This window comes from Amborella trichopoda, chromosome 9, assembly GCF_054954075.1.
Source record: "Amborella trichopoda isolate Santa Cruz 75 chromosome 9, AtrichopodaSantaCruz75HAP2 v2.0, whole genome shotgun sequence".
NCBI lineage: Eukaryota > Viridiplantae > Streptophyta > Magnoliopsida > Amborellales > Amborellaceae > Amborella > Amborella trichopoda.
In genome coordinates, this window is record NC_142344.1 from 53801512 (window position 1) to 53815024 (window position 13513).

The window sequence follows — 13513 nt, forward strand, 5'->3', positions numbered from 1 at the left end:
CAAACTTTAAATGATTAAGATTGGTAAAAAAGGATTAAAAATCAAATATGAAATGCAATCATGATCATTAGATCGGTCCAAATTCAATCTAGGTCATTAGGCATTTATTGTAAGTATCAACTGACCATTATATATTTTTTATTTTTTCAAGAAAAAATATTTATATAATGTATAAACTTTAAATGCATGAGTAAAGTTCACCTCAAAGATTTATTCAACCGAAAAGGTTGGAAAATCTTACGATTAATTATCTTAACCTCTAAATGTGTGAGAATGAAGAAAAAAATGTGCTTTAAGCACACCAATCCATACAAAAAGAGAAACACAAAAGAAAAAGAAGAGGGTGTCACATCTGCCTGGGGGGATGACTGCTAAACTCTCACTGCCCCTCCTCTGGCACACTTTGAGGGAGATCGCAAAAGAAAAAAAAAAACAATCAGTTGTCAAAGAGAGGAAATAAAATAAAATAAAAGAGGGAGAAAGAAATGTACTCGTTCGACTCAAAGGTGACCGACGGTCTGTTAAAGCTTCCTCATCTCTCTCACGGAATTAGAGACAGGTAGAGGTGCCAGACCGAAGCCTGTCCAACACGGCTCTAACCTCATCCTCATGGTGGCACACTCAGCCTCTGATCTCTCCCTCACTCACCTGGCCTGCTCCCCCTTCACTCGCTCGATGCCCGATCACAGACCGCCTCCGCGTATCGGCCTTGCTGAATCACTAGGTCCTCTTGAGAAGGTTGGCCCGCTCTCCCCTTAGATCTGTCAATGCTCAACTGTCGGGCCACCTCCTCCCCATGCACTGTAAGGAAAGCAACATCCTTGGACATAACCCTATATCTCTCCTCATAAACTGATAGTGGCATGTCGTTATCCACATCCGACCACCCTGCCTCTCCACTCCTTTTATCCAAGGAAAGGAACCATGTCTGTGCCTCTCCACTCCTTTATCCAAGGAAAGGAACAATGTCTGTCAGGTAAGACACCCACCCAATCTATTCCTCGGCGGCTAAACTCGAGAGCAGATTGGAAGAGAGAAAATTGTCGACCCGGGTGATACACCTCCACCACATCCATGCAAATAAAGTGAGCAGTGGTCCTCAACACCCTCATGGGGTCGGGTCCAATCCAATCCAATCAATCAATCTAAAATTCGAAGAGGAAGCAGAAATGTTCTTAAGTGAAGGGAAATACTAAAAAAATGTCCAGGAATGAGGAGTAGAATGTGCCTCATCAGATACCGAATGCCAAGCCCACTAGTGAATAGAGAGAGGGGAGCTGGGGCACTAACCGTCCTGGTATCGGGTGAGGAATCGCGATATGCACCCATGCCTGGGCCTAATCCAAAGGCGAAATGATTTCGAGAACCCAACCCAGGAAAATCACAAATCTCAAAGAAAAGAAGGGTATCTGGAGGAATATGGATCACCCTTGAACTCTCCCCATGGGGATGCTAAGAACCCAACCTAGGAAAATCACAAATCTCAAAGAAAAGAAGGGTACCTGGATCGCCCTTGCACTCTCCCCATGGCGGTATAACCATCCCCATGCTACCTTCTCCAGATCTCCCGTCCTTCAAAGGACTTTAAATCTGAGGGATCAGAAAAAAGGAAGGTACCAAATAGAAAGGCCAGAAACCTATGCTCCTCCCCTACACTCAGCTCACCAAGATCCGTACATAGGTCAATCTTTTGTCTAAAGACCTCGGGCTCATCCTCTTAACATATATCCCGCTCACTTCTCTCCCTCTCACCTCTCTCCTGGGGACTAAGCTCATTATATTATTATCCCAGAAACAGTCTCCTCGGCTTCATGATCTCCCTCCTCCTCCATAGTTGGCCCCTCGGCCTGCTCTGACTCCTTCGACTCAGGGAAGACGTGCTCTGCTATATCTCCAGCCAGGGCAGGACCCTTGCCAATGCTAGCCCCAGTCTACCAGGTACGATGTCGGCCAGGCCGCCCCTCGCCTCCGCCCGCCCTGGTTCGTACCATCACCACCCTTAGATCTACTAGATCGGCGTGACAAACCGCGGACTATGAGTGCTCGACCACGAGGTGCTCGTCCACCCTCCCCTCGCTCCTTACTCTCTATACGGGAACCCTCTCCCCCTGCCCCTGCCCCTCCCCCTCCCCCTCCCCCTCCCCCTCCATACCTCTCGTCTCTTCAAATAAATCCTATCCTTTCCCCCACCACGAATCCCCCTCCATACCTCTCGTCTCTTCAAATAAATCCTATCCTTTCCCCCACCACGAATCGAGGAGTGGGTCATGTTGATAAGTCCCATGACCACCTCATCTAGGTCAGCTGAGGCTTCTGGTGGAATACTAAGGAAGTTCTTGCCCTCGCTCCGAACCCCAAGAATCCAAGTCACATCCCCTAGGGTAGGAGTAACCACACCGGGTGGTAATGGCATAGACTTGGTCTCCGGTTTCCACCCAAGACACAACTCTGTAATTAAGAGAACATCTACGCCAAAAGGTCTAATCCTACATGCATTCCATAACCCTGTCCTAGCAAAGCCTGTATTTGTCTAGGGGTCAAAAGTCTCGCCCAACGAAGAACCGCGAAAAGGTCACACCTACAATCTACAAAATATCCCCTGCAAAAGGAAAATAAAAGCAGGCCATAAGGTCCCCAGGAAAATTGACATAACATCACCCATGGAAACCCAGGCTTGATGCAGAATAACTTCTATATACATGTCACTCCAAAACTCACATGCATAAGAAAATGTTCTTGGAGCAGCAAAAAATAATTAGTGGTAATTGAATAATTCAATAAAAATACCTCAAGAAAACTTAGGCCATTTTTGTTCAAACACCCATAGGGGTATTTTCATAAAATGTACAGATCTCAGTGAGAGCGAGACAATCACAGCGTCAACAGTGAAGCCTACAGGACGGGTTAGAATCATTTTTGAGGTGAAAGCAACAGTACTATATGAAGGTTCAAGTAAAAAATAAAACAACCAAGGTAGACATGTCTGACAACATGGTGTGCGTCGTCTTAGGCACTGAGCCTTACCATGCACACCCTGTCGTTTGGCCAAAACAGGCCACAGCAAAACAAATGGCCCTAGGTCCCTTTTCCGGCCAACAATGGCCCAATTAACTTGAAAATACAATCAAAACTTAAAAAAGTCTCATCAGAGTATTATGTCAAACATTTTAAGGGCATCCGTCTTCTAAAAAGAATGATTATATCTACTCAAAAGTGAAATTCAAAGACCAAAGAAGAAAATTAATCAACTAAACTCTCCCCCTCTTCAAAGAAAAGTATCTATTTCTATTTTTGTCCGTTTCAGTTTGCATAAGTTTAATTTATTTTTATTTTTTTTCTGGGAGAGAAAATGGTTTAGAAATTTCGTGCATTATATAAGTTTTCAGAGAATATAATGATGTTAATTGCATTCTGGGATAAAAATCTTTTTTTGTAGTTATATTTTAAAAATCAGATAATGGAAGTTATAATTACTATTAAGAATTGTATTAACTAGTGAAAAAATAATAATATTGGCCAAGCAACGGGGCAGGAAAATTATTGGAACTAAATAGCGAACTAAAAAAAAAAAAGGGATTGTATACGATGTGGACATTTCCTTTGATACAAGACGGTCACTATCTATAAATTAGTGCACCACACCGACCCAAACAAAACCTGTGTAATTTTTCCGTATAGTAACAAGCACGAAAAATAAGCCAAGGGGAAAACTAAAGTTAGAAAAAAAAATTGTGGAAAGCCAAAATTTTGTCATGATTTGTTTTGTTTTCTGATGCAGCCATGGCCCTTCGTGACTAGGCCAAGAAGGGTAGCGGTGTTTTCTGATGCAGCCATGCCCCTTCGTGACTGGGCTAAGAAAGGTAGCGGAATCCGAAGGAAAAAAAAAGACAGTGACTCGGCTAAAAAGGGTAGCAGAACCCAAAGGAAAAGAAAGGGCAATGATCGTAATAAGAAGAAATTATTATGATTATTTTAATTATTCTTTTTTTTTTAAGAAGTGCTCAGCTATAATTAGCAGGCAAGAGTTTAGAGTTTATATTGTGTTTATCATGTATCGATTGGGTTAGTTTGAGGGATATAATTAAGATAATGGTAAATTTAAAAGGGAGTTTATCTTTATCAACAATAACCAATTTGGGAGTTTTTTTTTTTTTTTTTTTGGGTAAAACATGAGATGGAAAACGTGACTATCTAGAAGCCCAATTTTGGCACATCAATTTGAGAGAGAAATTTTGGTACATCAATATGAGACAGAAAAAATAGGGATAGGTATAGAGAGAAGTTTTTTTTTTTATTAGTTATTTTATTTTAGTCTATTTAAAGAAACATCTCCTGATAAATCAATCTATGAATTGAATAAAAATTGGTCTCTTTAAAAAGAATGTTTTGGGTGGATCTGACCTTTGAAAGAGGGTATTTTTCTCTCAACCTTCTTTCTTTTTTTTCTGGTTTTATTCTCTCTCTGCACCATTTTCTTTGACTTTTTATAGTTGCATATAAAACAGAAAAATAACTTATTACGGTCTAATTAACCAAAAAATTAAATAATTACTTACAACCATCCGATAAGAAATCTGATAGCTAAGGTGTGTAATAAATTTCGAGAAAAATTATTTTGAACTTCGAGCTTGGTAAAATAAATGTAGCCTCCCAATTTCACATCTAATGGTCAAGATTAATTGTAACCACCTTGTACGGACACATTATATACTTTCCTAATTTAAAAATAGTTCATTTCTATTTATGATGTATAGTTACCAGACTAAAAACAAAAAGGGTGTAGTTTCTATAAGGTTGCAATATTAAACAATCCAATTAAGGTGCACTTCCAAATTCTATCATAACATGTAATTTTGGTGTAAGAAATTATTAAGATTATTTGAAAATCTATTTTCATATCTAATTATAAAATTATAAACTTCAAAAGTAGTGAAAATCTTGAAAATGGACGGTCTAGATAATGTATTGTAAGATGCACTATTTCTGGGACTCAAAATCTATTTTTTGTCATATTCATACATCTTTATGTCGATATGATCAACTAGAGGGTTTTTCAACATTGAAACAATCTTTTCAGATAATATTTTTAGGTCCATCCGTATTTCTACATTTTAAGGATGCAATCTTATATAAACTTTTTCCAAAACAAAATGTCATGGTATAAACTATTATTATCATTGTGATATGTTCCCACTATCGTAGTAATGATTCATGGATTAAACAACTATTTTGTTATAGAGTATATGGCATGTCCATCAATTCCTATTTCTTTCCTGAAGAAGTAGGAGAATGAGGCTCTCTATATAATTTAATATAAAAAAGAAAATGTTGGGATTAGCCTACTAGCTCATATGAACATATGAGCCCAAAGGCCTAGAATAAATATGGGTCGATTTGACGGTCACGACCTTATTTCTTATTTGAATTTTTTTTCTACAAATTCAAATAACTTGAAATTTTAGGTGTTCATTCTTCTTATCAATGCTCACCTAATAAAATTATTTAAAAAATAATTCGAAAAAAATAAATTGATCAAAATACCCCCGAAACAGTTCAGGGGTATTTTGGCTAATTTATTTGTTTCAAATTATTTTTTAAATAATTTTATTAGATTATCCTATTTTTGAAGAAAAACGTTTAAAATTTTAAGTTATTTGGATTCAAAAAAAAAATATTAAAATTTAAAAACGAAATAAGGTCGTGACCGTCAGATCGGCTCAGATTCAATCTGGATCGTTTGGCTCATATGTTCATATGAGCTAGTGGACTAATCCCAACATTTTTCATATATAAATACTCTAGTTATAATATATAATTAATACTAAGATCATCCTAATGTGTGTGAAATTAGCTACAAGAGAATGAGGATTTACTTAACTTTATACCCTTCTTTTGAGTAGATATGTTAGCTATTGTTCTAACCTAATACTTTTTTACATACCCATATGCATTAAATTTTTTTTTTAAAACTATAACTAATGTCTTTTCTATCTTTAAGAAGGTCAAACCGACTCTTACACTTGATTCTAATCAATAAATCAATCTCATCAGGAAACAACCAATGGTTCTCTCATCATTTATAACATGAGTCCACTTAGTTAAGAGGAAACAACTAATGGTTCACTATAGCTATGAGGTCCATCTAATATACTCCCGCTCATTAGAAAATAGAATTCTTTTAAGGAAAAAAATTATATAAGGTTACAACCTTAAAATATGGAATTAAGGTGCACTTCGAAAGTCCATCATAAAAGGTTGTTTTGAGGATGGAAAAACCTCTAGTTAATCATTTTTGACATCAAGATGTATGAATATGAAAAATATAAAAAAAATAAAATTTAGTCCTAAACATACTGTACCTTGCAACAAATTATCTACACCGTCCATTTTCTAAGATTTTCAAGTGCTTATAGATCTAATTGATTTGAACCATTTTTACCATTTAAGATCTTATATTTAGAGATGAAAATAGATTCTCAAGCCATCCTAAAAAATTTTAACACCAAAATTATATTTATGATAAAATTTATAGGTGTGCCTTAATTCGATTGTTTAAGGTTGCAACCTTATACAAACTACACCCCTATTTTAAATGGAAAACTCTTTCATGCGGGCTGGACCACATTTCTACATATGCAGTCCAGAAAGAGTAGAGCATCCATCTTAAAGATAGATGCAAGTAAGTGTTCCATCTAAAAACAATGGAAACTAACAGTCCAAATGTTTTCTTACTAGAATTGTTAGTTTTAGTTTTTTAAGTTTATTTATTTTTTCATATTCATGATCTCCATGTTAGATATTACATGTCTTTAAAAATTAAGTCATAAAATCCATCTCAAAAAAAGATTTATTAAGAGGCTCGTATTTCTACATACGCGGGCTTGGCCGCATAGGAGCCAAACCCTTTTTAATTCATAAATGCATACTATTCATCAAAGGCGGTAAGATTGGTCTATTTGGTAGAGGTTCAAAAGATACACGTTCACTAACTATCGAGGGAGGCTGATGACTTCAACTTTCTCGACTTCATATAATTTCAAATATTTATCCAATGAATATTCATCATATATTTATCCAAGGAATATTCATCATCTATGTTTTTTAAAAAGTGAGCATAACGGCTCTAAGAATGATCATATATAATGGTTATAAAATCCATACTTAGGTCGAGTTTTCTACCAATCCACTGCTCCAGGTGTTAAGGCTATGGCCTTGGTATAATCCTCTACGCTACAAGCCCCAACCCATCTCTACTGGGCATATCCCTGGAAGTACCCTAAAAAATTCGGACACAGTTAAACATGCACATAGCAAGGGTAAGCTTATTATAAACCTAACCATGTCCATCATAGTTTTATTTCATCTCACAATAACACTATTTTATTATGGATTCCTATCATTTTTCTCTCAATAACATTATTCTGTTATGGATTCCTATAAAAAAAAAGAATAATGATCCTATGAGACCCTCCCATACCCATGTATGTATGATCCCTAAGGATTACTATTAAATTTGGCACAGATCTCTAAAAAATTTATCACATGGATACGGGATTTGACTTTTCTAAATATCAATTTTATGATGATCCTTTAGGGTCCTACACATGGGTGTGGAAGGGTCTCATAAGATCATTAATCTAAAAATAATAATATTTTACTATGGAGTATATTGCATGATGGTTTAGTGAATTATACCATACCTTTTACATAATTGGGGAAATAAATTGGAGTAATATTCAACACTGTTGGTTCATAATGCGTTTGTCTAACTAGCTTTTCTACCAGAGTTTTATATCATTTAAATATATTCAAAGCATCTAATTTTTTATTAATAAAATACAACTAACCAAACCTACATAAGCCATCTATATGAAATAATGAATGCATCTATGTCTTCATATTCAAGGTCATCTAATTTCCTCCCTTCATGAAAGGGATTTCTAGTTAATTTATCAAATATTCATGGCTCGTAAGTTGAAAATTATTTCTCCTAAGTCCATTACCAAACCCCTTTTTTATCTAATTTTGGTTTCTATAAGGTTGCAACCTTAAACAATCCAATTAAGGCGCACCTCCATATTTTATCGTAACATGTAATTTGTTGTAAAAAATTCTTAAGATTATCTTAAAATCTATTTTCATATCTAATTAGAATTTTTGAACTTCAAAATTGATTAAAATCAAGTAGATTTATAAATATATGAAAATCTTTAAAATAGGCAGTCTAAAGAATGTGTTGCAAGATGCACTATTTTTGGGACTCAAAAACCTCTTTTTTTTTCTTTTTTTTTTCTCATATTCATACATCTCGATGTCGAGATGATCAATTACAGGGTTTTTCAACATTAAAACAACCTTTCCAATATATTTTTGAGGTACATCTTTAATTCTACATTTTAAGATTGCAACCGTATATAAACATTTTCCTTATTTATATGCCTCGATCTCAAATCTCATATATAAGAACCATTCACATTGAACTTTTCAATCCTTATTTATATGCCTCTATCTCAAATCTCATAAATAAGAACCATTCACATTGAACTTTTGAACTTTTCAATAATATACAACTGTTACAAATTTTCAAATTTGGGCCCCCATGTTTATCAATAGTGACTCAACTAACCTTCTATCATAACTCTTATCATCTAAGAGAGGAAACAAAAATCAAATCATATCTCACATTGGACCTACATATGATATACGTAAGTATAAGATTCATTCCTCTAGACATAAACTATCTTGAGAGTACTGACAACATGAACATTGCAATAAATGTCATTGCCTAGGGTTGGCTCATGGTCAACCCCGACATGGACCCAAGCCTAGTCTAAACCAATTGGACCCAGATCCAAGCCCCACATGTTGGGTCAAGATATAAATGTTGTGCGCGCGGAAGCTTTAAAGCCCATCGGCTGATTTTTGGCAAATAAAGTACGAGAAATAAATCATGAAATACATAACATAAGAATACAAATGTTTATTTGGTCCCAAAAGCGCTACATCCACGGGCATGGCAAACTGAAATCCACTATACACAAACCTCGACAAAAACTAAATCAAGCAAATCATTTTAATAAATCATGAAATATATAATACAAGAACATAAATATTTACTTGGTTCACCCCAAAAGGCCTACATCTACAGGCATGGCAAACTGAAATCCACTATACACAAACCTCGACAAAAACCAAGTCAAGCAAATCATTTTAAACTTGCTCTCCTAAACAGCACTACTCTGATGTCTCATCTCTATTCCATAACTAAACCATTGTTAAGGAAGAGAACTTTGAGAGCAAACAAGACTTTATATAACTAAAAGGGAAACCACCCAAAATCTCTATTTCATAACTAAACTATTGTCAAGGAAGAGAACTTTGAGAGCAAACGAGACTTTATCTCACTAAAAGTGAAACTACCCAAAATCTCAATGGGAACCTTTTCTCTACAAGAAACAAGCATCCCAATCTTCGGGAGTCCAAAAGAGACACCATTAGAGAAACAAGCCTCCTAATCTTCGGGAGTCCAAAAGCGATACCACTGTTTCTGTCTAAAGGAAGCTCTATCTAAGAATAAATCACATCTTATGCACATGAGGCTCTTCCTCCCTCTCTCTCTAGATGAACCAACATTCCCATAACCCAAATTGGGCAGACAAAAGCTCTCTACACTTTTATCCCATATATATAATTATGAATCCACACAAAATAGATTTATCCATTCAATAGTCCTAATCTCATTGGATTTATATTTTTTTTAGGAACCTTATCAATATCAAATATCAATCCCATAAATTATGGGAATATCTCAATTCTATTGGATCAATCTTAATCGATCCAACAAAATATGGGATTATATCAATCCCACAAACTATGGGATTTATTTATGTGGGTGATTTTGGATAGCACCAAATTCAATAATAAAAACTTTATTACATATATAACATGCTGTGAATATCATATATGAAATACATTATGGGTTTGTATACAATGAGACCGTTTATCTTTGATACATGGAGGTCACAATTACTTATAACCCTCCGATATGAAATTTGATAGCCTGGATGTGTCACAAAGTTCGAGATAATTACTTTTGAACTTGGTCAATGAAATAAATGCAGCCACCCAATGCGCATGATTAATTATGACCACCTTGTACGAAAGGTAAATAGTCTCAGTCTCATATATATATATATATATATATATATATATATATATATATATATATATATATATATATATATATATATATATATATATATATATATATATATATATATATATATATTTAAGAAATGATATTATAAGACCCCTACACCCATGTGAGTAGGACCCCAAAAGATCCCCATTAAATTTTGATACAAATCTCTAGAAAAGTAATCAATAAACCCATTCACTCATGTAGTAACTTTTCTAGATATCTGTGTCAAAATTTAATGGTGATCCTTTAAGATCCTACTCACATGGGTGTAGGAATGTCTCATAGTGGCATTATTATTATTATTATTATATATATATATAAAAAAAAAAACTAACAATAAAGCTATAATGAATAGTAATATAGGTGAAATGGGAGCAAGGGTACGTGAAGTGAAAATAAAGCTCTTGTCACACATAGAAATAGAGCTGCGTACGTGAAGTGGAGATGTGCATCTGGAGTTTTATATGATCACCCCCACATACCAATGAACACTAAAGGGAAAGCTTTTTTAAGTCGGCTACAAGACTAGCCATGCTTTATGAGACAGAATGTTAGGTGGTCAAAAAATAACATATCCAGGATGAGTATAGATGAGATGAGGATATTGACATCGATGAATAGCATAACAAGAAAGGATAGAAATGGGGAATTGGTTATCAAGAGATCACTCCAATAAACAATAATATGAGGAAAAGTAGAGGTAATGAGCGATTTGGTTCAATTAGAAAACTCTAAAAGGATAAGAAAAACCTCAAAGGACATGGATGGAAGTAGTGATAAAAGATATGGTGATTTATTGTCTGACTGAAATAATTAGGATAAGGATGACGATGTATACATATTGACAGAGCATAACCGATCTAAATAGTCTGGGATTCATGTAGCCGACTATAAATACTAGGATCGGATGATAATGTTGATGTATACATATAGAAGTCAATAATGTTGATCTATACATATACAAGTCAAGTTTGGTCAGGTTCACCCAAATATCTAGCCGAGGCTAGACCTAGACCAAGCAATTGGCCTGTTTTTAATTAATTTTATATATTTGATATTAGGGGCATGGGTGGATTTTTATTTACTTTATTAGTTAATTTAAGAATTAAAGATAAAGGTGGTATAATTAGTTTCAATGTAGTGTAATGGGACATTGTAATAAAATCATTATTTCCTTTTTTAGGATTCTTTTTAGGAGTCATATTATTATAGGATGAGACTTGGTTGAGCAGGTAGGAGAATTAAGGAATTAGGATGGGACTTGGTAGAGCAGGTAGGAGAATTAAGGAATTGGCGCTGGGCAAGCTTTTTATGCTTTCCCTACAACATAAAACTTATATACTTTTCTTTATCCAATTTCCTTATCCAATATCTAATACATCTCCCGATGAGATTATGAGAACAAGACACAGAAATAAACAACTGAATGAGAAACACATCCAAAGAAACCGTAAGAGCACGAGAAAATATTACATCTCCGAATCCAAAAAAAAGAAAGATTTACCACATATAGGCTCGTCCACAGTCTAAATCAGAAAGAGAAACCAATTACCACATGTAAATGCTTGTGCTTCCACAGAGTTTGGTTAGAAGGCATGACCATCAATTACAAAACCACCAAGAGCAGGGCCTATCCTTTCAATCCAACCTAATCTTAAACCCCAAAAGGTCCATTGCCTAAAGGTCCAAATCCAAAATAAAAAATAAAAAATAAAAAACTAAGAGTGAGGAGTGAAATTAGAGAGGAGATAAGTTAAGCCCGCTCCCCACGAATACGCCTAGCAAGCTGCATATCCTTGGGCATGATGGTTACCCTCTTGGCATGAATGGCGCAAAGGTTGGTATCCTCAAAGAGGCCAACCAAATAAGCCTCAGCAGCTTCTTGGAGAGCGAGAACCGCATGACTCTGGAAACGAAGATCAGTCTTGAAGTCCTGGGCTATCTCACGAACAAGCCTCTGGAAAGGGAGTTTGCGAATAAGGAGCTCAGTGCTCTTCTGATACTTTCGAATTTCCCTAAGAGCGACAGTCCCAGGGCGAAAACGATGAGGCTTCTTGACACCACCTGTTGTTGGAGCGGACTTCCTTGCAGCCTTGGTTGCGAGCTGCTTCCTTGGAGCCTTTCCTCCTGTTGATTTACGAGCTGTTTGCTTCGTACGAGCCATTAATCCTCTTCACAAACCTCAATCAACAAAATCTCTGAAAAAAGGGAAAGATTAGGCCACCAGAAAACCAACGCAAACCTCTCCGCAAACCTCAATCAACAAAATCTCTGAAAGAAGGGAAAGATTAGGCCACAAGAAAACCAACGCAAACACGCGATCTGAGTGAGAGAGGGAGTTCTACTTTTTAACTGGTGGGATTTAAAGAGATCAACAAGAGAGAAAGTGTGCGTCTTTCCTTTATAGTTTTAAGGCGTGGGATTTAAAGAGATTAACAAGAGGGACGGAAAGATTAATACATGGAGAGATTATCTCGCAGCGGTTTGAAAGGAAAAACGATTTGAGTGTATCTTTTAAGGTTTATTTTGCTATCGAGATCATATAGGAATTAGACCTTGAACTCTGTGACACATTAATCAGATTTCATATCAAACGGTTGTAAGAAATTGTGACCGTATTGTATCAAAGGTAAAATAGTCAATATAAGAGGTTCTATCGCAATAACTTGTTTGAAAAATAAAAAACAGCGTATTTTCAAACTTTCTAAATTGAGAGATGATATAAGAGTATAAATAATCTTTTAAAATTAGAAATTGATTTTTTAAGAATTTCAAAGAAAACAAAAATATAATTCTTAAAAGGAAAAAATCAAATTAAAGTGCACCTCAAAAATTCACTAGAAGGGGTTGTTTCAATGATAAAAAATCCTCAAATCAATCATCTCGACCTCAAGATATATAAACATGAGAAAGAATTGATTTCAAACTTTCCAAATAGTGCTATTTATAATGCATTTTTTAGACCGTCAATTTTCAAGAACATCAAGTGCCCATAGATTTGTTTGATCTGCATTATTTTTAAAGCTTCAAATTTCATAAATAGAAATGAAAATAAATTTTTAAGCTATCACAAAGATTTTCCTAACTGAAATAACGTCTTTCAATACTATTTCACGGTACGCCTTGCTTAGATTGTTTAGAGCCCCAGCCTTATAGAAACTGCATCTTTCCTAAAATATACAAAACAATTATAGTCAAAATCATTTCAAACATATAAAGATACTTTACAGTCGAAAACTTTTGGAGTAACACATTATGATTTCATCATAGTGCAGCCGATAAAATCGATTTATAGGTACATGGCCTCATGTC

At 35.3% G+C, this 13513-nt stretch overlaps 1 protein-coding gene and 1 long non-coding RNA gene across 2 annotated transcripts; both read right to left on the bottom strand.

The window, feature by feature from the left end:
• Nucleotides 1-227: 227 nt before the first annotated feature.
• Nucleotides 228-3219, bottom strand: LOC148780657 (uncharacterized). Its single transcript, XR_016040387.1, has 2 exons — nucleotides 492-3219; nucleotides 228-401 (listed from the first exon to the last, which is right to left on the bottom strand). It is a non-coding gene; the product is annotated as an uncharacterized LOC148780657 (long non-coding RNA).
• Nucleotides 3220-11683: 8464 nt separating this feature from the next.
• On the bottom strand, nucleotides 11684-12574 carry LOC18441510 (histone H3.3). The gene is made up of 2 exons (XM_088846227.1): nucleotides 12499-12574; nucleotides 11684-12399 (listed from the first exon to the last, which is right to left on the bottom strand). Exon 2 carries the CDS (start codon nucleotides 12363-12365, stop codon nucleotides 11955-11957), a length of 411 nt encoding a protein of 136 aa, XP_088702353.1. The 5' UTR covers nucleotides 12366-12399; nucleotides 12499-12574; the 3' UTR covers nucleotides 11684-11954.
• Between the last annotated feature and the right edge of the window lie 939 nt (nucleotides 12575-13513).